The sequence below is a fragment of the Lepisosteus platostomus genome, chromosome 6 (assembly GCF_059453375.1).
Source record: "Lepisosteus platostomus isolate fLepPlt1 chromosome 6, fLepPlt1.hap1, whole genome shotgun sequence".
In the NCBI taxonomy this organism is placed as follows: domain Eukaryota; kingdom Metazoa; phylum Chordata; class Actinopteri; order Semionotiformes; family Lepisosteidae; genus Lepisosteus; species Lepisosteus platostomus.
The window spans coordinates 30,144,161-30,167,459 of record NC_142616.1 but is presented as its reverse complement, the minus strand read 5'-3'; the positions used below and the strand labels follow the sequence as shown (position 1 = coordinate 30,167,459).

Sequence of the window (23,299 nt, the reverse complement as noted above, 5' to 3'; positions counted from 1 at the left end):
ACAGGAGCTGCTGTCCTGCTGTGTCGCAGTGTCAAGCACTGTGTGTGTGTGTGTGTGTGTGTGTGTGTGTGTGTGCATGTCATTGTGTGTATCTGAGTTCATGTGTGCATGAGTGTAGAAGAGTGTCTACGTGTTGTTGCATGTGTATGTGTGTATGTCTCGGTGTGAGGACTGGCTGAGTGAGTTAATTAGAAAGGCATTAGGCATAATGACAGAGAAATGCCTTCCTCTGCTGCAGACAGATTACCTGGCACAGTGCCCTTTAAAGATGGAGAGCTGTACTCCAGAGAGCACGCACCCAAATATACTAGGGGATGGAAAGATAAAGGGATTTTGTAGCTGGTATTTATTGCCTTCTGGTTTGCATTTATGCACATTTTAAAGGAATGGTGAATAGGATGCTCTGATAGCCTGTGACTGCATATTGCCCTAAACTTGAAAGGCTTAGAGACAATCAGATCTGGTTTTCTGGTTTATGTTAGCTGGATTATTTGTAGTCACGTAGGATACAAGTATAATACAATTTTATGAATGATAGAATGTGTTTGCGGTTAGGGATTGCACTAGAGCAAGAGTGTGGTTTGAAAATGGCCATTTCAGATAAAACATTTTGTGATTTCGCATGACTCAGGTGAACCAGACCACCCCACCCTCTCAAAAAGCCATAAACAGTGGCCATTATTATTAAGTATTCTTTAGCATTTCATAGGATCATTTTTAATGGAATACCATTTAGAAAACCAACTTTTTGAAAAGCTTTCTCTTTGGGGCATTCATACGTTTTAAAGAATTCTGTTATGTAATGTTTTTTTAAAGATCTCCAGTGCTTCGCATTTCATGTTGTACCCACAATTTCCCTTTATTGGATAATAAAGTATTCTATTGTCTGTGTGTGCCCACGCTTGTGTGTTTGTTTGGGGAGGTTTTTAAGGATGTGTGTAATTAGACTGTCCTTCAGCATTTTAAAGAGGCGCCACAGTGAGAAGTGCTCTCAGCTCAGTGGGCCCTTTTGCTGAATTAGTTTAAATGAGTTTAAATAAATGAATAGTGAGTATTTCCTGCTGACAGGAGGAGAGCTGAGAGAGCAGGACGCGACCACAGGGTCCTGGTAGGGGACATGGCCCTGCATCAGCAGGATATTAGGAGACCTGGGTCTTACAACACTGTTTGCTATCCTTTAATTCCTTCTTTCTTAAAATAACGTTTCCTTAATTTTTTTTTTGCCTCTTTCACTTTAAAAGCTGTTCATGAGAGAACCCAGGCCAAGAACAGCACGGACGTTACAAGGTCGTGTTTATTTGGATTTTTATGGCCCAACCCTGGCCATTTCTGTGTCTCTCTGTCTCCATGCAGGTGGAGTGGCTGAAGAACGAGGACCCTATTGATCCGTCCATGGATTCTAACTTCTTGATCACTATCGATCACAACTTGATCATCAGGCAGGCGCGGCTGTCCGATACGGCCAATTATACATGTGTGGCGCGCAACGTCGTGGCCAAGCGCCGCAGTACCACAGCCACTGTCGTTGTATATGGTAGGCTGGACTCCACTCCATCATACCTGATACCACTGTAGCTATCCAACCCACGCATTACTGATCAGTGCAGCTCTGCCATTTTTATTCAGGGATGCCTGCAGACCTTCCCTCTAAGGCCATAGGCCTGCTGATGCTGAAACCATATTGCTATATACCCCTTACTCAATATCGGCCCCACAACTAGCAATCCTGACCCAATTCCTCCTTCACAGTACCAAATGATAGACCTAGACCTTTCCTTTTTAAAAAAGCAAGGCTTTGAAGTAAGAACCGGTGCCAGCATGACTCCCGAGAGCAACTTGCAGCCAACAGACCCACATATCTGCTCCCTCTCTCCATCTCCCTCTCGCGCTGTCTGAGTCTCTGTCTGCCCGTCTGACTCGGTGTGTCTGATATCATGTTTATTAAAAGACCTTTAACAACATCATGGTGTTTCGCTGAGATGAAAGCGCGTCTGGCCCGGCCTGTGTTTCTGAGTGCCTCCCCGCCTGTCTGTCCTTCCAGTGAACGGGGGTTGGTCAACATGGACGGAGTGGTCTCCCTGCAACGCCCGGTGTGGGAGGGGCTGGCAGAGGCGCACGCGCACCTGCACCAACCCCGCTCCCCTGAATGGGGGAGCCTTCTGTGACGGGGCCCCCTTCCATCGCATTTCCTGCACCACCCTGTGCCCAGGTTAGTACCCCACTGCCAGCGGTGCAACCCCGCTTCGCATGTACTGCGTGCCCACCATCCCAGCGACGCCTTGAGCTGGCGTGGTTGGGGGGGGGGGGGAATCACTCGGCAGCACCGTACAGCAGGTGGGCGCGCGCGTCTCGGAGCGCTTTGTAGAAACGGCGGCTCACAGGAAGTGCCCTCTGTCTGGGTCTTGCAGTGGATGGAGGCTGGACCGAGTGGACAAAGTGGTCGGCCTGCAGCACGGAGTGCACGCACTGGCGCAGCCGGGAGTGCCAGGCACCCGCGCCGCGTAACGGGGGCCGCGACTGCAGCGGCGTGCTGCTGGAGAGCAAGAACTGCACCGATGGGCTCTGCATGCACAGTGAGTGATGCCCCCTCTGGGCAGGTGGGGGCCGGCAGTGGGGCAGCACTGCGGTTTAGGGGTTGTTGTTAGCAAGTGAATGATGTTGCTAATGCTGTCAATGAACTTCAGGCTTCCTGATGTTCACAAATGCTCCGAGACAGCTAGGAAGCAAGGAATAAAGCAGTAATTGCCCTCAAAACTTTACACACATCTTTTACATAGTAGTATGTTACTTTTACTTCCCAAATTACATTGTCTGTCTGATCCAGTGATGCTCTGTTGCATTGTAATTGATCTAATGAGATAACAACTGGAGAGTGTCCAAATCGTAATGAAATCATGGATTAGTTTCACTTTAGGTTCTCCAGGCTGAGCAGTGTGATAGTTATCGGATCATTAAACTAATAAATTGTAATTAATATGTTTTTATTAAAATATCACAAACTTAATTTTTTTCTTGTTTTTTCTTTTAACATCTTACATATTTGGTTTTAACTTCATTGCCTGATTTTTTTCCACTGGTCTCATTTTATTGTTTTTTCTTTCAAACAGATAAAAAGCTTTTTGTTGAACATAAAATCCATCGTAAGTTTTCATTTCATTTTCATTTTGTGTCTGTTCTGTTACTAATCACTCAGTGTGTGTGCACTCACTACCTCGATGGGTGAGAGAGGGGGTATAAAGGGTGACATTAAACTGAAGAGTACATCATGTGAAGGATATTAGGCTAAAGACCTGATTGTGCAGTTCACACAGTTCACTGTTATTGATTAAGGGCATGACCAGTGTGCTCTTCTCAGTGCTGTTCTGCCATGAATCTCCTGCTTAGCGAATGGCTCCCCCTGGTGGCAACATCCAGTCATGCGACTTTTCACCACAGGCTCATTGGCCAATAAGGATAATAACACTTTGCATTTTTGCATTTATAAAGCCGTTTCATCCAGAAACATCACATTACAGTTAGGACCTATTTCATCCACTACTGCAGTGTAGCATCCACATAGGTGACAAAATGCAGCCATTATGTGCCAGCAGCAGTTGGTATAGAGTGTGGTGTGTCTGCAATGTAATTGTTCTCCCTATGTTATACTGTCATTTTTTACCTGATGCCAAGAAGCTAGATCCCCTTATGTACTGCAGAACCGACTGCTGTAATATATCCATCCATCCATTTTCTACATTCATCATTTTCTGCTGTCCCTGACTGCTGCAAAGCTTGTCTTCCATTATATCTCCCATAATGTTCTCACAGATCATCTAGTATGTTTAGAGCAGTTTAGCAGTTTCTCCTCTTTTGATGTGCTGACTTCAGCACTGACATTAAAATACAAAGCGGCATTGAATACCATTGAATACATTGACTCTGCCATATGATTCCGCAAAACCAAAGTTCTCCTTCTCATCCGTCACTAACTTCTGTATTCACAAGAAAGAGCTGGATTATTAGATCCCTAGATCAGTTATCTACGAGCAACCAAATGGGCTAGATGTGATGAATGGCTCTCGTTTGTAATGTTTCTTTTGTTCTCAGTCTTGCCCGAAGACTGAAGTCTGTGCGTGACTGGTGAGATATACTCAGTTTAAGACGAAGTCCATGAAGCCAGTGTGACAGAGAATTGTGCTTTTAGGAATACAGACTGTGGCGTCAGTCCCTCAAGGCTGGTTACTGTCACGTTCACTTTTAAAATCACTTTTTCATCTTGCCAAATGGATAGATGTTTGCACAGTGGTTTAGGATTTCTTGTCTGCAAATGCCTCAATTTGAAATATATATGTATTTTTAGTAGTAGTAGATATTATGATGGTGATCACGATGGTGATGTTAACAAACCTATTAGCTCAGTTTTTCCATGAATGCACAACAGTTCCAGCGTGAGTGTCTTGTACTTTTCCATGGCCCTGGCCTCCTGAACTGACAGACGGTGTTTCAGATAAATCCTACTTTAGCTGTTGCTCACTGCTAATTATCTGTGTTGTGACAATAGGCACTGTCCTCACCAGGAGGCGGATCTTTATGCTGGGAATCTGTCTTCGTGATAAATAAAAACTTGTGACCTCGTTAGAGTAAGGCTGTTAACGATGATGGCCTGGCTAAATTCCACCTGAGGCTGTACATTCTGACCTTCCTTAGGTTCCTCCTTAATTCCATTAGTGAGCTGATTTCTCAGTTCTGCTGTCACATAAAGGCTACTGCCATCACCTTAGGAATTAAACATACACTAGACTCAACAAATTGTTGCATATAATGTGCTTTGGGATCTTTTGAGATGAAAAGTATTGTACACATGTTATTTTTATTATTTTTTTGTCTCTACATTATTGTATCTTAAAAACACAAGAACAGTTAGAAACAAGGGAAGTCCATTTGGATCATCTACTTTGTTTTTTGTTCTTTAGCTAATTGATCTAAGGATCTTATCCAGCCAATTCTCAAAGAAAACGAAGGTTTCAGCTTCAACAGCAGTGCTGGGTACCTTGTTCCATATGTTCCCAACCCTTTGTGTAACAAATTGCCCGGGTTCTCTTTTTAAAAAGCACTTCCACTTACTTTTAGCTTCTGGCTTGTATTTTACTGTTGGTTTTGAGATTTTCTGCCATTGTGCTTGAAATCTAGCTGTAGAAGCCAGGGACCATTCTCCCTGGGGGATAGAGCTCTTTTTGTCAATGCACTGAGTGTGTGTGCATGTATTACTATCACTGTGCCCAGAGTAAATGTTCGCGCAAAGATATGAACTCATGATAGAAGATGTAACTATATTCGCACAATATATTTGTTTTCAAACCTGAATTTTCACTCAGTGTGGAGTAGATACATTGTGGGAAGTCTCCACAAATGTAGGAAGACAAACTTGTTTGTAAGGTACAGGAACATGCAATGAGATACAAGTTACCGGGCTCTGTCTCTCTCTGCTGTCCACAGCTCTCGAGGCCTCAGGGGATGTGGCATTGTACGCTGGCCTGGTAGTGGCCATACTCCTCTCGTTTGTGATCCTGATGGTGGTGGGCGTGGTCGTATACCGGCGCCACTGCCGCGACTTCGACACTGACATCACAGACTCCTCTGCCGCGCTCACTGCTGGGTTCCACCCCATCAACTACAAGCCTCCGCGGCAAGGTCAGTGTCAGTCAGTGCTCTGGGGCTCCTGCCCCTCTGCTGCCTTCGTGGGCGGGGATACTGTCAGAATATACCCTCGATACTTCCTGATCTATAAGCTTTAACTTTCAGGTTAACATAAAATGCCATTTTTAGCCCTTGTTCGATATTCAGTAAAGATACTATTTATCCTACAGTGTCTCACACGATGCTATTTCTCCACCTCTCTCCACAGTGCTATTTCTCCACCCTGTGAGGTCAGACTGTTTGAGCATGGGAAGATGAGACAGTGACTGTCTCTTCTTTCTCTTCAGTACTGTAGCTTCCCCTTATGTCCTCATATAGATTTTCCTACAATTTACTTCCATCTTCAATCTCAAAGGGATTTCTCTAACTGGCCTAATTATTGATACTGTTCAAACAAGTCCCTATATTGAGTGACAACCTATCAGATGGACTCAGTACTCATGTGTGACCTCTACACCTATAGAGCCAACCAGCTTACCATGAGTGTAGGGATATACCTCAGGCACAATTATAGTTCACTATGTCTCATCCTGCCTCATCCTTTGCAGATACACTACCCAACATCTCCTTTCTGTCCTGTATCTTCTCCCTCTGTGAAACAGTGTTCATTGTAGGACCTTGGTCTTCAGCTCTACAGAGCTGCAGTGCGGTGTTTTAATTTGCCTCCTGGGTAGTGTGCAGTGCCGAGTTCACAACTGCACAACTCTTCTCACTCCTGTGCGGGATATAATTGCCAATTAGCAGCTCAGAGCAAAGGAGTCAAAACTGAGCTGTCCTAGAGCATCTATATAGAAAAACATCACAGTACGGAATTAACAGCTTTCTTTTGGAGTGTGTTTCATATTTTAGCTCATGTGACTGTAGCCTGTGTAGATCTGGGGGAGGTGTAAGTTATGACTATACCAGAGATGATAGAGCTGCTAGAAAGAATGATACCACTCTGAAAGTTACTTAATTCTGTTCCCAGATATTGAGCTTCTGATAAGAATTGCCTTCATGGCCATGACACTACATGCTGACATGCATCCAGCTGAGTGGGAATTTATGACCTGCGCTTAGTCACACAATAAGGTTTACCTTCCTATAAAACAGTCTGTTATCCTGCTTGCATTCTGTTCTGTGATGGAGGACAATAATTCTCTCAGACCTCCCCAAAACAATGTAACCTGGCCTTGTGGGCTACAGTGTGGAGCAGGACAGTGGGGAGATTACAGAAACATACTGTACTCTCGGTTACAGGAATGGTACAGCACTGTTTCCCTTGTAATCCTGCACTTTTGGTACTTTGTCCCACTTGGTTTGGTTCTCTTTGGTCTAATGGAGTAAAGAAACAGTTTGAATTAACTGCTCTTTTCATTCAGATACCCACTCATCTTTCCCCTCCCCACTCGCATTGATATCTCATAGCTTCACATATTTGAGTCTGCGTCTCATAAACAGTAATCCCTCTCTCTCTCTGAATGACAGATAACCCCCAGCTCCTTCAGCCCTCTGCCCCCCCTGACCTGACGGCCACAGCCGGCTCATACCGGGGGCCGATGTACTCCCTGCAGGACTCTGCTGACAAGATCCCCATGACCACCTCGCCCCTGCTGGACCCCCTCCCCAGCCTCAAGATCAAGGTGTACAACTCCTCCACGCTGTCCTCGCTGGAGCTGCCCAATGGGAGCGGGCTGCAGGACGGCGAGATTCTGAACATGAAAGGCCAGGGCCTGGGGCCAACCCCCTACAGCCACACCCTGCCGCGTGAGCCGGGACACAGCGCTAGTGCCACTCTGGGCTGCCTTGGCGGGAGGCTGACCATCCCAAACACAGGTTAGTGCTCACAGAAGGATGTATAGGTTAACTAGAGAAAGTGTGCTGTGTACGTGTTACACTGGGCTCTATCTCGTTTTGTGGCCCAGATGTCGCCTGTCTGTTCCCGGCATTAGTCAGCCAGGCCTCTCTTGGATTCCAGTGAAACAGCTACTGGAGTGGCTTACACTGACGCCACTGAGAGACGCACCATTCTGACTCACAGTATACTGTGAGGCGCTATAGTTTTCAGGGTGTCAAAAGGTGAATGGGAGCTGGGCCTGTTGTAGGTAATAGTTCTCCCTGTGCATTGTGAGAGTCTTACCTGTAAAGCAGATTCCTAAAAAAGCAATTAGCAATTCCAGATTGGGTGAGAATCTCAGAAAAATAACTGCTGATTCCAGATATTATGTGTCACCCTACTTGAAGGCAACATGAATTATATAATTATAATATAATAATAATTTTCTGATGAACTCTTTTTTTTGTCCTTTCTTGTTTTTCTCTCTCCACCAGGGGTCAGTTTGTTGGTCCCTCCAGGAACAATTCCACAGGGGAAATTCTATGAAATGTACCTCATCATCAACAAGTGGGAAAATACCATGTGAGTACCACAGCACCCCACCCACGCGCCCCCACCTGCACTAACACAGCACGTTGACAGATGTGCGTGAAGTCTTCTCTGGGATTCTGGGACAACAGGCAGCACCTTCCTGGCACTCAGCCCTCCTCAGTCTTTTATGGGCTGCAGCTAAGAGGTCACATTTGGAGCATCTACTCTCATAGGAAACCTAATCCATAAAAATGTTAAATTTATTTTAGTGCTAATATTCTGGTGGCTGGTTGTTTTGGTATAATTGGTGTGTGGAGTGATCAAATATGGCTTTATGATACTGCATGGAGCACACTGCTGATTCCACAGCTGGTTTGCATGAGGCAAATACTTCTAATATTTTACTGGGCCTGGTTTGTCAAAGTCAGTATAATGTTTGCTAATGAATAAGGCACATTTTGTGGAAACTTACTGTATTTTACATTTTTTTCAAGAAAGTCTATTTATTTCTGAATATGCATATTATATTGATGAGGACAAAATTGAAATTTTCAACTGTGCGTGAACTGTTTGTGAAAAACTGGGAAAGAGATCAACTTTGAAATATTCAGGACAGGCTATAAAAGCATGTACTAAACTTGCTATACAATGGCAAATGTTGACTTTACTTTAATTACACTAATGTAAACCCTTCACCAACTTGGACACTTGAGCAGTTTGTACATGTAGGGCAGCAGCCTTATCACCTGGCAACTCTCATCCCACTAAAGCTCAGCAGGTGTAAATCTGCTGTACCACAATGGAAGACCTCCTGGGAAAAACTAAGGTTCCTGCTGAAAGAGGTGTTAGTGGAGGCAGTAGGGGGTGCTCACCCTGCGATCTGTGAGAGTCCTAATGCCCCAGTGTAAAAAGTGTTACACTGTGTTGTAAAAAGGATGAGATGTAAAACCGAGGTCCTGACTCTCTGTGGTCATTAAAAATCTCAGGGTGTTTCTTGAAAAGAGTAGGGGTGTTACCCCAGTGTCCTGGCCAAATTTCCCATTGGCCTTTACCAATCATGACCTCCTAATAATCCCCATCTATGAATTGGCTTCATTACTCTGCTCTCCTCCCCACTGATAGCTGATGTGTGGTGAACATTCTGGAGCACTATGGCTGCCATCACATCATCCAGGTGGGGCTGCACATTGGTGGTGGTGGAGGGGAGTCCCCATTACCTGTAAAGCACTTTGAGTGGAGTGTCCAGAAAAGCATTATGTGAGTATAAGGAGTCATGATTATTTTAGTTCAGTGCCCTGTACCTGATGATGCCGTCTGTGCCTTCAGACTGCCCTCGGATGGCACCCAGACGGTGCTGAGCCCAGCGGTGACCTGCGGTCCGACCAGCATGCTGCTGTGCCGCCCTGTGCTTCTGACTGTCCCGCACTGTGCTGACCTGGATAGCTCAGACTGGACCCTGCAGCTCAAGACTCAGTGCCACCAGGGCACATGGGAGGTGAGGGACCCAGATAGCATTCCTGTCTGTGTTTGGACTGCGTGGCTGCTGCACCCTTATAAAAGTTTACTGTTGGTCCATGTAGAAGAAAGAGTAGTATTGCACAGTAATAGCCTTGTAGAGCGTACAGGGTAAAGTGTATTTCAGATGGTGGGAATCTGTGGCAATCTGGGGTATATGGTGTTTATATGGTAAAAAGTGGAAAACTACAAAAATCCCATTTTGGCCTGCTGTATGCCAGTGTGTGGTGTGATCAATATGCTGAGTGTATGAGGCCCTATATTAGCATTTGGTCTATCAGGAGTAAATAATATACTGTGAGTAGAATATTCTTTATAAGCCGGTTTTTAAACTATTTTTCTGACTCTTGTTGCGTGAATTTGTCATTTGTATAATTATTTCCAGGTTCTATGAATTCTTAGGATATTTTATATATTTATATATATATTTATATATTTTGTATATTTATATAAAGTCCTTAAGTCCTAGATGAGTGTGTTTCTAGGGTTAGGGGTGCTGAATGGACATTGATGGTAGAGTGAGAACCTCTCTATAAAAGCATGATGTCCGAGATTTATTTATCAGTGTGTTTCAAGCATTCAGGCGTGTGTTTGGCTGTGTTTCTGTGCAGGAGGTGGTGACTCTGGGAGAGGAGAACCTGTCCACGCCCTGTTACTGCCAGCTGGAGTCGCGGTGCTGCCACGTGTTACTGGACCAGCTGGGCACCTACAGCCTGGTTGGGCAGTCCGGCTCACACCCGGCCTCCAAGCGCCTGCAGCTTGCCCTCTTCGCCCCCATGCCCTCTCTGTCGCTCGACTACAGCCTCCGGATCTACTGCACTCAGGACACCCCTCACGCTCTCAAGGCAAGGCTGCCGGGGTATTGGCAGGGCTTCTGGCTGCAGAGCACAGCTTGATTTTCTGGGGGGTTTTTGGAGGCCGTTATACAATTTTAATGTTGGAAGCTCTAGCAGGAGACAATGTCTCAAGGGAGAATAGAATTCAAACATTTTACTCACTAGAAAGCATTTTGGAAGATGATATGAGTTTCTTAGAGTTAGAAAAGCAACTTTTGGACTATTATTTTATTCTGCCACTTCTCTGTCTGTTTTTTTGGTCACAGTCCGCCTTTCTTCCAGAATCTCTCCACACCTTGTTAATTTTCTTCACACTCACCTTTTTTGTATGTTTCTGTTACCCTGTCTTTTGCCTTTCTCTGACACCTCTTAAACCTCTTACAACCCTATACTGTGAGACAAAAAGACGATTACACACCTAAAAAGAAGATACAGGAGGAACATGGTCAAGCTATTGCCAAACTCATTACCAATAATACACTCTGCAAACGAGATGAGATGCTGTTGATTGAATTAACACCTTGGTCTGCTGCAATGTTATCAGCTTGTCTGCTGCTGGGGCTTGTTAGTCAATTAGCTGAGAGGGCTGCTAATGAGCCATAGCACTGCGTTCCTTTTCCCCCTTGTTAAGATCATGAAACAGAGACAGAAATAAGAGCTCTGTTGCGGAGCAGTTTCAGACATTTCGGGTTTTACAAGCTGGACGGGCTGTCTGATGCATGCTTGTTGTGTTATTTTGTATATGTGTGCTCGGAAAGACAGGAACACTTTGAAATAAAGTTAAAATCCCGTGTGAAAATATTTAATTTTTACTACATTGTTAGTTTTAAAACAGCCATGGACTCACACTGCCAATTAATAGTAGTCTTACTTCCACTCTTAAATGGAAAGAAAAGCAGGCAAAGCAAGAGAGTCTGTCACCCAGATTCCAACAGACTGTAAAGATGGAATATTTGTATGTTTTTTCAGCACAGTTAAGTTTAGAGTCTAAAGTGTCTCTGTTATTTGTTTTAAAAACAACTCTGTTGCCATGACAAGATTGACCTACTTTTGCCAAAGCAATTAAACAACAGTAATCAAAGAAAAATGAGCCACACAAACACACATTGACACTCCCCTCACACATCCTACCTCGATCTGCTTCCTCTTCACAGTCGCAGCAACAGCAGTAACTCGCTTCAGGAGGTGGGGGAATTGGAGCATAATGTGCCTCCGAGTGGGAGTGGAGCTTACAGTGCTTCTTTTTCCTTCTCCCGCTGCAGGAGGTGGTGGAGTTAGAGCGCAGTCTGGGGGGCTGCCTACTGGAGGAGCCCAAGCCACTGCTGTTCAAAGACAGCTACCATAACCTGCGGCTGTCCATCCACGACATCCCTCACTCCCACTGGAGGAGCAAACTGCTTGCCAAGTACCAGGTAAGGGAGGGTTCAAGGTCTGACAAATGGAAAATGAAATTCAATGTTGGTAAGTGCAAAGGGTCCACACTGGGTAGTAGGAACATAAACTATACATGTTGTACAGGTGCTGTTACTATATAGACAGCTACATATTAGGGATCTGGGCATTTATTTAGATAAACAGTGGGCAGAAGCAATTAAGCTTGTGTATATAACAAAAAGTGTGGAATCTAAATCCAGAGAAGTTATGCTTAAACTCTAAAATGCTCTATTAAAACCTCTTGTACAATGCCGTGTTAGATTTTGGTCACCACAAAAAAGATACTACAATATACCACCCTGAATACACCCAATCTTGTCTGATCTTGGAAGCTAAGCAGGGTCAGGCCTGGTTAGTACTTGGATGGGAGACCGCCTGGGAATACCAGGTGCTGTAAGCTTTAGGGGCGGAGCTATGGCTATGGCCACACAGTGGCTAAGGATTTGTGCCTCTGGCTGGAAGGTTGCTGGTTCAAATCCCGCGGCTGGCAGAGGAATCCTACTCCGTTGGGCCCCTGAGCAAGGCCCCCTAACCCCAGCTGCTCCAGGGGCGCCGTATAAATTGCTGACCCTGTGCTCTGGCCCCAAGCTTCTCTCTCCCCTGTGTGTGTGCCTGTGTGTCTCATGGAGACCAAGCTGGGGTATGTGAAAAGATAGATTCTACTAAAGCAAGAAATTGTGTATGGCTAATAAAGTATCTTTACAGTATCTTATCTTATAGGCTTAGAAAACCTTTCTGATCAGAGCAACAAAACAGCAACAGCTGCAGCTCCTGATTGCAGACTGTTTCTATTTAAGTCACAACCAATCTGAGCTGTTGCAGCTCCTGAATCCACCTCCTAAGCTCAGTAACAGTCCCCTATTTTACCTGAGAGCCCCTGCTCACAGCTGGGACACCGCTCTGCTGTAGCTGAATGACCATGTGGAAATTTCTTCTCATATGAAATGTTTTTCTATTACAAAGGCATGCAAAGGCTTGCAGAGAATCCTTTCTAAACCACCAGAGATCTAGTTCCTCAGATCCACATTGTGCTTTCAGTTGTGTGCAGTGTGAGGTGTGGTGGGAGGAGCAGGGAGCGTGTCTGCAGAGAAGGAGCGAACCAGCACAAATTAATCCACTGCAATTCATCAAAAGAGGCTCTGATCTGATTATGGGTTTAAAAATAAAAAAAGGCAACAAGAGATTTGTTTTTCATTTCACTCCAGCCAGTGAGTATATTAAACAAAGCACAGAGACGAGGGAATACAGCTATAGAGATTTCACCCTGCAAAGAAAGAGCATTCCTGGAGGAGAGATTTCAGAGCGAGGATTAGTTTGAAATTCCGCACTCACTGAGCGATATTCTCTATCGCCTTACTGCAGTTTTTATTTAGAATGGGTAAGAATGAGAGATTACTGCTGTGCTTTAATATGATTGCATCCAATTATTCTCAGTAATTTTCTTTCTTTAGTTTGGAGTTTTAAGAACAGTTACACATGTGAGGTGCCCATTTGGCCCGTCAAGTAGCTAAGTGATCCAAGGATCTCATCCAGCCATTTCTTGAAAGTAGACAGGGTATTGGCTGCAATATCATCACTGGCCAGCTTGTCCCATCCTTCCACAGGGGTGTGAGAGCCATCTGCACAAAGATAAGCCTCCTGTTCTCATTTATGAAACAAACGAACAAGTAAAGGTTTATTCCATGCTGAAAAGAGAAGAAAAGAAACTCAGCATTTTGGCTGTGGAGCCTTCTTCAGTTGTCCACACCCGAAGTAGGCTCCAGAACCGAAACGTTGTGTCTCTTTTCAGCATGGAATAAACCTTTACTTGTTCCTTTGCCGCCTACGCATGCTGACACAGCCACCCTCTTGAACTCATTTATGAGAGTCTGTCTCTATAAGGAACCATTTACAATGGAAATGTGGCTTATGGGAGAGCATTACTGTAGGTGGAATTCTCGTGAAGGCATAAGCCTCCTGTGCTGCAGTGTCCTTAGAGCAGCAGAGCAATGTAGAATGCTTTGCTGGGATAGGGCACCCTGAGTTAAGAAACAGGATTCTACAGTTCTAGAACACAGTACTGGTCTGGATATAATACGATTGAAGCAAATAAATATTGCCATTTTGTCTATGGTAAAGCTATTACTTAGTGTATGGAAGTTACGTCACCTTCAGAAAATGTATTGTCATGAAATTGTTTCACTTTTATTAAAACATATAGTTTATTGGTATATTTTCCTTTTCCTCCACCCTTTCAAGTTTCACTCCAGTCTTTCTTCAGGCTCCTCCCTCTCCCATTGAACTGTTGTGTGGAGAATTGTTATGTTTTTCTTCATTGATATTATTATAAAAATATTTATATTTTGGCTGAGAAGTTATCTCAAATGATCTATACATGGAAAATAAAATGGTTATAAAACAGTTGTGCTGTGAATTTCATGCTTAGTAGTGGAGCAATGAAGATTCATGCTTTCTAGCCCTCCTCTACCTCAGCTGTTTTCTTTCAGTGTTGAATTGTTTTCATTCCACATCCTCAAAATGAATGTTCTTCGCACTCTAGAACTCTTACTATAAAAATACACAATACATAAAATAATGAATTTCTTCAATGCCACATCCTTACAGAATGTACTTATCATGGCCCAGCAGGACAGACTGAACTACTGTAACGAAATAAAAAAATTTTTTTACAAATATGAAAAAGGTTTGGTGTTCAGTCACTGATTTATTTCCTACTGAAGCCTTCTTATATATCGTACAAGATGGCGCACGGATATGCAGATACTGACTGCATTGTGCTTCGATACAGATGTGCAGCTCGCGCAGAATCCCCATTACCATGTGTCATCTTTGTTTCCCTCCTTTAGGAGATCCCTTTCTATCACATCTGGAGCGGCAGCCAGCGCACGCTGCACTGTACCTTCAGTCTGGAACGGAGCAGTCTGGCTGTCTCGGAGCTTACCTGCAAGATCTGTGTGCGCCAGGTGGAAGGGGAGGGGCAGATTTTCCAGTTGCACACTTCCTTGCAGGAGGTAATATTCCACTGCGCTGTGGGGTCCGGGGGGACAGACCGAGCAGGCACACTCGCACACTGCAGAAACTCAGATGGACAAGGAGTGAGGCGCCGTTCACATTTGCACAGGAACTTATTCCCTCTGTTTCATTGCAAAATTAGATTTCATCTCGGTAGGCAACCGAGAAAACCGGTAGGCAGGAAAATAACAGCTGCACTTGGAAAAGGGTGGGATTCATAATAAATAAGAAAATAATCCTAAAAGCTGGGGGGAGCAGGAGTGACAGTCCTGTGGGCAGGAGACAGAGAGAGAGAAATAGAGGAAGATACATGTGCTGATGCACACAAATGAAAGAGATAAACAGAAGTCTTCAACTCTTTACCTTTGACAAACATCTCAAAATGGGTGTTCTGTAAAACTTCCCCGAGTAACATGTTTCTCTGTTTGTCCTCCAAGGACGTGACTCCTTTCAATCCGTTCCCAGTGGCTGGGGGCTGTGTGCCTTCCACTCAGGTGGGCCCTTACGCCTTCAGACTACCTGCCTCCATTCGCAACAAGATTTGTGCCAGCCTGGATGCCCCCAGTGCCCGTGGCAGTGACTGGAGACTTCTGGCTCACCGACTAGGCTTTGACAGGTACTGCCAAATGGAATTTAAAAAGTCAGGCAAGCGCTCTCTCTGTAATAGTGCGTAGTGGGTAAATGAACTTCTTTGTGACTCTGACACAGTGTTGATTTTTTACTGAATGTATTGTATTATTTTTCTTTCCATCAGACTCTTTCTATTGTCGTTTTTTATTAACTTTTCTTTCTAAACCTCACTGAAGCACAGTCATTCGTAAGCATTCACCCCTCTTTCTGTCTCCCTTGCAGGTATCTGAATTATTTTGCCACAAAGCCAAGCCCAACGGGCGTGCTGCTGGACCTGTGGGAGGCGTGTCACCATGACGACGCCGACCTGAACTCGCTGGCCAGCGCGCTGGAAGAGATGGGCAAGAGTGAGGTGCTGGTCGTCATGGCAACCGAGGGTGACTGTTAAGCAGGCGGGCGAGACTGCAAGCACAAACGGGGCGCCGTGAGCTCACAAACCTTGAGGACCACGCTCCACGTGTGTCCCCCAGAAACTCCGCATGTGGCACTCTGCACCCATTGAAGTGAGAGCTCCCCATTACCGATTCAGTGCACAGCAACCCTCATCATCTCGCACAGGCCCGCCTGAGGCCTATCACAGACAGGACGCTCTGGCCAGGTCTCTCAGGGATTTCGCAGTGCAGTGTTATTTGCATCAGGTACCATCGCACAGAATGGCAGAGCTGGGCTAAGCACAGACTGTGCCGTACCCCACAGCGAAGCCTGTGCCTGCGTGTCAGTGGACTTCTTCGATTCGCCTGATCGACTCTGCTGCTTTAGGGGGCGGGGGAATTTGAGCAGGGGGCAGGGGGTGTGTGTAGGGGTGTGGGGATGCTGCCTGCTTGTTTGTGTGATTGTGCCCCACAGGGAGCTTGATTCCCTATTATTGCCTTAGAATCTTTCGCCAGGTCACTCCAGTATGGATCCAGTACACCAGATCAGTGGGTGGGTTTGGACAAAGAATCCCAGGGGAGCCTGAATGATTTGTTTTTTTTTAGTAACAGTCTGGACTGTTTGTCATATTTTTTGTTGTTTTTTTTTATTTTGAACTCCTCCTGTTTGCAGTACAGTGCTGACACATTGTTGAGGCCCTTCTAGAGGCACACAGTATATAAGAATAGTAATAATTAAACTGTCTTGGTGACAGACTCAATATCCAGGTATAACAATTGGATCATCTGGATCTTTCTCAATTCTCTCCCTTTCCCTCTGCATCTTTACATCACTTTGCAAAATAAGCTACACACAGCTTCAATACCATTAAGAGTTTCCTAGGAAACGCACTTTTTAAGTTATTATCCATATTTTTGGATTTTGTGTTTTATTCTCACATTATGTTGGAGTCAGTGGTTGTTTGTGGGCTCTAGTCTGATATTTGGTGCTGGGAGGATGCATAGCCCGTTGCAGCAGGAGATTGGGGTGTAGACTGGACTGACTGCACTGCTATTCTGCTGGGGCTGGAGCTCAGTGTCCGTCATCTTGAAGATTGGCAGTACTCACTGTGGATTCCTATTGCATATCAGTTTAGCTCCATTCCATTTTTTTCTGAGTCGGGTTAGCTGGGGTAACAAACTCATGTATGTTCCTTTAAAGTTATAGGAAAGCTAAGAATGGGTCTGCTACTATGCAACAGGCATCTTAAAATCTTATAAGTGACTGGAACTTGCAGAAGAAAATTTCTGGATTAAATACTTACAGGTTTATTTTTTGGCAAAATGTAATCCCATTTTTTCTGAAGGTAACGTGAAAGTTCAAAAATAGAAAGAGATAACACAGATATGGAAAAAAGAGATGCCATTTCTGAAATCTTCTTTTGGAAAATTGTTTTATTTCATGGTACAGAACTTTGCAGTGGAGCAAAAACCTTTTGAGAACTTTCTTGCACATTTTGTCATTTGTTTTCATGACAGTGGAGATATTGATGAGATTTTAAAGCACAATTGGCACCTCTAAAGGTAGCAGGAAGGGAGAAACGTCCTGTGTAAAATGCTCCAGTGTAAAAGGCTCAGGGCTCTGTTAGACTAATGTTCATGGACACTGCTTGCTGAGCTAGGTGTAGTTCTGATCACATTGCACCATCCTGGTCCTGATGGGAGATGGCACTCACCCTGAAGAGGGATCAGATCGGATGATTCGGTCAGCGCGGCTTCACCAAAAAGGGGATGTGCAGCCAGTGAAGGACCCTCATCAGGGCAGTGGGATCTCCCACTTCTTTATAGTTTGGGGTCCTGTCTGAACACAGCTCAGCCAAACACATCATTACATCATCCACGCTTGGTCTTCACAATGGGCTAATTGTTACTGATTTGTGAAATCTGTCCAGAAAAGAGTAACAAAGGTTAAAACACCTTGTTTATAGCAATGAATGTTAGTAAACAAATGGTATCGACAAAATTGTTACTTTTATCACAATCTCCAGGTCCAGTGTTTAATGAATGCTGCCTGAAACTCACCCTTCCCACCCTCTTTATGATTTAAAGATGTACAGTATGATATATATATATACACTGCAAAGCTGGTCAGGATACAGTCTGGCCTCCAGGAGGTCATGTGCCCTCCTCATACACAGCTACAACTGGTCCAGAAATGGTTGTTGGACAGTCAAATTGGCCAGTTGTTGGATACAGATGGCTATCTGCAGGGTGATCTCCCAATAGATAAGAAAGCCCCACTTCCCTCTGTGAGGTGAAGAACATGTCTTTACCTTCTGTGGTCTGGCAGTTTTGACTTGCGGTCACCAAGTCTTGTGGTTTACGCTGGGTGATGACTTACAGCTGTTTGACACTGTTAAATTGCTGTAATTAACAGCATGTAATCGTATTGGCACACTGGCATGAGAAGTGGCATTGGAAAAAGACATGAAAAATTTCCAGATTCAAGCAAAAAAAATATTTCACTCATATGTGCATCACAAATGGGGCACTTTCTATTTTTTGGCCTTTTTCACACTTGTTGCCTGTACTCTAAACACATCTGGAATAAGAGAGACCAGTTCTGGTGCCACTGTGTGTCTTCATTCAGTGTGCACAACTTTTTCCATGCTGGCAATTTAATATTGCAAATCAACAGGTCTTTCCAATTATCTGTAGGGAGTATTTTTAAGGTAAAGCAAAGCATATAATTCTAGTGGTCAACATTACGCTACTCTTGATTTGTCTGTGAACAGGATGAGCCAGTGCTGGCCCAACACATTAAGTACCAGCAGGCAGAGATAGGCAGTCCTGCCAGCCTGTACCATTTCCCCCAGTGTGTCAGAGGCACAAATCTTCACTATGTTCTGTACTAGATTTTACAGCTCTATCACTGAGCCCAGGATCACCATCACTATTATATGAATTTCATATCATTACTGCTATTATGATTACTTTTTATTCACTTTTATTTTTCTAACTATTGGGGGAAAAGTGTTTAACTCTTGAAAAAGAAAAACCAAAACTTAAGCAGTATCTTTCGACTTTCACAACCATGAATAACCATGAGTGTGTATGTTTTTTTTTCTATGTACAAGTACTATGCAAGTACAAATTAAATGCGCATTGTAGGACGTTTCTTGCCTGTTCAGAGGGGAAGTATGTATTTTTAAAAGAGAAAGCAGGTGATGCATTGGTCTGTTCCAACTGCTGCTGTGAGTAAGGCTTAGTCTTGACCTGGAAAGAAGAGTCAATAACATAAGGACTGGCCTGTAAGTGCAATGCGATCCCTAGATAGTTTTGATATTGATAGTGCTGAGCTCCATGTGCATTTGAGAGAGCCTCAGTGGTCTTGTCCAGCCTTGCCGTTCATGCAGAAACAAAGCAGCAACAGACATCCTTATCTTCCTACGTTTTATACCAATGTGCAATTATGGCAAGCATTTAGTTGGACTAAAATAAGATCTTTAATATTGCAGACTTAAACATTTTTAATTTCACCAAAACATTGTATTTCTTTATGCAGAAATCTGGATAGGTGATACACCATGAAGCTGCAACATAACTATTTTCCATTTGCTTTTTCAAGAGAAAAATATTTATTTCCCTCCTGTGCTTCATTTACCTGTATGTAATCTGATCTTTTTGACACCTGTAAGCAATAGAATATGCTAGATGCAGCCGACGCCTCTTTTTAAAACAAACAATAAAGTGTTTCTTTAATTCTGTAAAAATGACCAATTGTAAATAAATGTCTAGCCTTCTTACTGTAACAAAATAATTTTTATGCAATAAATTATATTTCCTAGTTTAACAAGAATCCCTTGGCTCCTGTAATATCTTGTAAGTGAGTTTCTAATAGGGAGGAGGATGGGGTCACATGACCATTCAGTAAAGAGCTGGTCAGATAGACACGGAGGACCCGTGTCTCGATTCTGGATAACTGACGTTTTGAAGCATGCTACACTCCACAGCAGGGAGAAACAACATTGCAATGCAATATAGCAGCACAGCAGTGCTCTCACATGGGAACTAAGGAAAATAATTCAGATTCGGAAACTTGTTAGAACCATAACTATTAGTGTGAGAAAGAGACCCTGGGGAATATTCACAAAGCATTATCCAACATGGTAAGTTTGTTGTCCTTTATTGAAAAATTAAAAGCTTGCTCCTAATGTTACAACATAAAGGACACACCTGAATCCCCTATGAAGGTAATTAGCATCTTGAAATATTTATGTAGCACTTCACAACATCCTATGTTAGTGTATTATTAGGTGAAAGCACATTGAAGCAGTGGCCTTGAATATGCTTTCATGGGTGTTTCTGTGATACAACAATATTCACACAAGTGCTCTTAAATTCTTGTCCACTCCTTTACTCCGGCTCATAAGTGACATTCTTTACACAGATTCCCAACTGGAATGGGAGGGAACAGGATGGAGGCTGGTTGACCCTCAATCAGTGCCCAGATCATTTCAAAGAGCCGCACTTTTGAAATAATCAATGGCTCTGTGACAAGACACTAGCTGGTGATTGTTAATGCATAGAAACTAGAGGCTTGTCTTGCACTGGTGCATTTGATGTTGTAGTACAGCCTGATTGGCAGTACCAGGAGAGGAGGCAGCCAGCCTGGCAGGGAGAGCCTGGCAGTGGGGAGTGTTTGCAGTAATGAGTTGACATGCTTGAGAAACAACAGCATAATTAATTACCTTCATCACTGGGGACAAAATTGTACTAATGCATTATTAATGTGCAACAAATGGATTTTTTGTATACCAATCAGTCACAGAGCTTCATACCTGCCAAAGTGGAAAGACTAAGAAAAGAGGTTTGTTTGTTTGGCTAGTTTTAAGGTCATTTGTTAAACGCAATTGGAATTATGACACCAATGACAAAAGACTGTACGTTTTAGACTATGGTGTGTACTGTACTTTACCTAGTCCCTGAATCCAGCAGCTGTAAGAGTGACTCTGCTGCTCCCGTGGTGAGTTTAAAGCAAAGGATTTGCAGTTTTATACGACAGTGAACTGCAAAAGGTTGCAAACTGTGTGACAACAGATATGGTCAATTAGAACTTGCCCCCTGGAGTAAAATGACCTATTTTCACTTAAATAAATCCGTCGTGCCAAATATCAGTGTGAGGTCAAGTGTTGACCTGGTTACAGTGCTATAGGGTTGTCTGACGTAGGGATACATTCAGTAGTTCTGTCATTGTTTTGTGATGTTGTCCCTCCTCTCTCCTCAACTCTGTCCTGCTTCTCTTCTTTCATCTCTTCTCCTCCTACGTCTTTTCCTCAATTCATAGTTAACTGTCAATCTTTAACCCCCAGTTAATCTTTTGAGTCAATCCTTCACTTCTTCAATAGGCCAGTCACACTGGAGCACCACAGCAGACAAGAACCCAGAAGAAGGACAATTAAAATGAATAAACACAGCAGCTACTGTAAATCTTTTATATGTGTAGAGAGGTCACCCACTCCAACTTTTGTGCACATTTCACTTGTACTAGCGTCAATCTGTAATGGGTTTATTTGAAAAAGAAAAAGAACATAGGCATTAATTTTACTGGGAAGAGAATTTTGCCCATCAGCAGCTGTCAAACCACCACAGACAATGCTGTGGGAATCTTTTCGTCTTATCAGGCTTACAATGGCTGTACATCTCTCTACTCAGGCAGGGAAGCGTTGTCTGTTCACAAGATAACCGCCAATTAGTGGCAATCTGCTGTACATTAGTATATGCACAATTAAACAATAATATCTGGCACAGCTCACACAATACACAGGTTAATAACAGGTTTGATCATTCAGGTGCTGTATTTCAGCAGCATTCATATCTGGTATTGACAGTGAGCCGTCTCCCCTTTCCATTTCAGCGCAGTGTATAAAAAGGATTTTAAAAATTGCACACTTTTAGCTCTTTAAGTGTGGAAATGTGCCCATGAAGCTTTTTACCAGGCCTGTAATCTACAAATTACTTTTAAATATGTCTTTATTGGTTGTGGACATCACGAGAAGACAGAGATTTTATAAAAATGATGAGATGTAGTCTTAGAAAGATGGAGCCAGAGGGTAGAGATGTATAAATCTAGGTCTTAATCGCTGAAATATAATCCTCCTTAAACAGTGTCTAGGGAAAGCTTTATAGCATCCTGTCTTGCAGATTAGATTGAACACAATGGTTCAATGGAAAGTTGTTTTAATAATTGTGTAAAGATAATGTAATGCATCCATTTCTTTTTTTTTTCTCACCTCGGACAAGCTCTTAGGAAACAAGGCCATTTCAAGGAAATTTCATTTGGGGAAAGCGGTTTAAAAAAATCAGGGAAAGAGTTTATCAGCCTTAGCCAGAATGTTGTTCCACAGTGGCCTCTTCCGTTGCAGAATGGTATTACAACTACCATTCGCTAATTACAGAATGGTCAATCGGAAGGGAACAACAATAATTGCTTAAACTTATATAGCGCTTTAATGGACACTCCACTCAAAGTGCTTTACAGGCAATGGGAACTCCCCTCCATCACCACCAATGTGTAGCACCCAATTGGATAATGTGACGGCATTCATTTTAATTGATAGGATTCAGTGATTGGTAAAGGCCAGTTAAGGAGTTTGGCCAGGACACTAGGGTTAACACCCCAACACTTTTCGAGAAACGCCCTGGGATTTTTAATTATAATGGGGAGTCGGGACCCAGGTTTTACGTCTCGTCTCATTCGAAGGACGGTGCCTTTTTTTTTACAGTGTAGTATCCTCATCACTATACTAGGGGCATTAGAGCTCATACAGACCGCAGAGTGAGCGCTCCCTACTGGTTACACTTGCAGCAGTAACCTTAGCTTTCCCAGGTCTCCTATCCAGGTGCTGGCCAGGCTCACACCTAACTTCAGTGGGCTGCCAGTCGTGAGTTGCAAGGTGATATTGCTGCTGGATGGAATGGAAAAAGAACTGAGATCATTGAAGTCGGCACCACGTCATACATTGATAGAACAATAATGTTTAATGAACTCCATCGAAGCCGCGCAGTGCAAAGAAAGGTTTTGAAACACACACAAGCATCTGTTGATTTTTCAGGAGGTGGTCAGTGCAAAGCGTTTACGGACAGGAGGGGTTACTGATTCAATTTAACTTTTAAGAGCTGAAGTTAAACGGTAACCAGAACACCCGTGGCCCTCTAGAATTATCCAGACAATATCGGTGCTCTTGCTGAAAATGACAGCAACAGAAAGATGACTCACAGTGCCCATAAACAGTTTAAACCACCCTAACACTGTGAAATTGTGCACAATAGTCTGCACTGTGGTTTATAACGTCGTCTAACATCCGCGTCAGTTCTCAGGCATCATGACGCAATAGACACTTAAAGAGCGCATTGTTTGCTCTTAATTACACCAAAAGGACAGAAGGGATGAAGAAAGGGACAGAAACAAATAACAGCGTTCTCGGCATATACCACTG

General features: G+C 43.6%; 1 protein-coding gene and 1 pseudogene across 2 annotated transcripts in view; both read left to right on the top strand.

Annotated features, from left to right (window-relative positions):
- Positions 1 to 17,569, top strand: part of unc5b (unc-5 netrin receptor B) — a 57,155-nt gene extending 39,586 nt beyond the window's left edge. The window contains exons 5-17 of one of the 2 annotated variants that reach the window (XM_088635295.1): positions 1,354 to 1,534; positions 2,042 to 2,209; positions 2,409 to 2,573; positions 3,108 to 3,140; positions 5,476 to 5,670; positions 7,144 to 7,491; positions 7,987 to 8,074; positions 9,350 to 9,518; positions 10,150 to 10,383; positions 11,637 to 11,786; positions 14,655 to 14,819; positions 15,258 to 15,436; positions 15,673 to 17,569. In XM_088635295.1, the coding sequence (XP_088491421.1) occupies positions 1,354 to 1,534; positions 2,042 to 2,209; positions 2,409 to 2,573; positions 3,108 to 3,140; positions 5,476 to 5,670; positions 7,144 to 7,491; positions 7,987 to 8,074; positions 9,350 to 9,518; positions 10,150 to 10,383; positions 11,637 to 11,786; positions 14,655 to 14,819; positions 15,258 to 15,436; positions 15,673 to 15,838 (2,241 nt within the window). In that variant the 3' untranslated portion in view covers positions 15,839 to 17,569. The remainder of the gene's footprint in view (positions 1 to 1,353; positions 1,535 to 2,041; positions 2,210 to 2,408; positions 2,574 to 3,107; positions 3,141 to 5,475; positions 5,671 to 7,143; positions 7,492 to 7,986; positions 8,075 to 9,349; positions 9,519 to 10,149; positions 10,384 to 11,636; positions 11,787 to 14,654; positions 14,820 to 15,257; positions 15,437 to 15,672) is intronic. The other variant, XM_088635296.1, reaches the window with a different exon arrangement.
- On the top strand, positions 12,091 to 12,208 carry LOC148661477 (5S ribosomal RNA; annotated as a pseudogene).
- Positions 17,570 to 23,299: the final 5,730 nt, after the last annotated feature.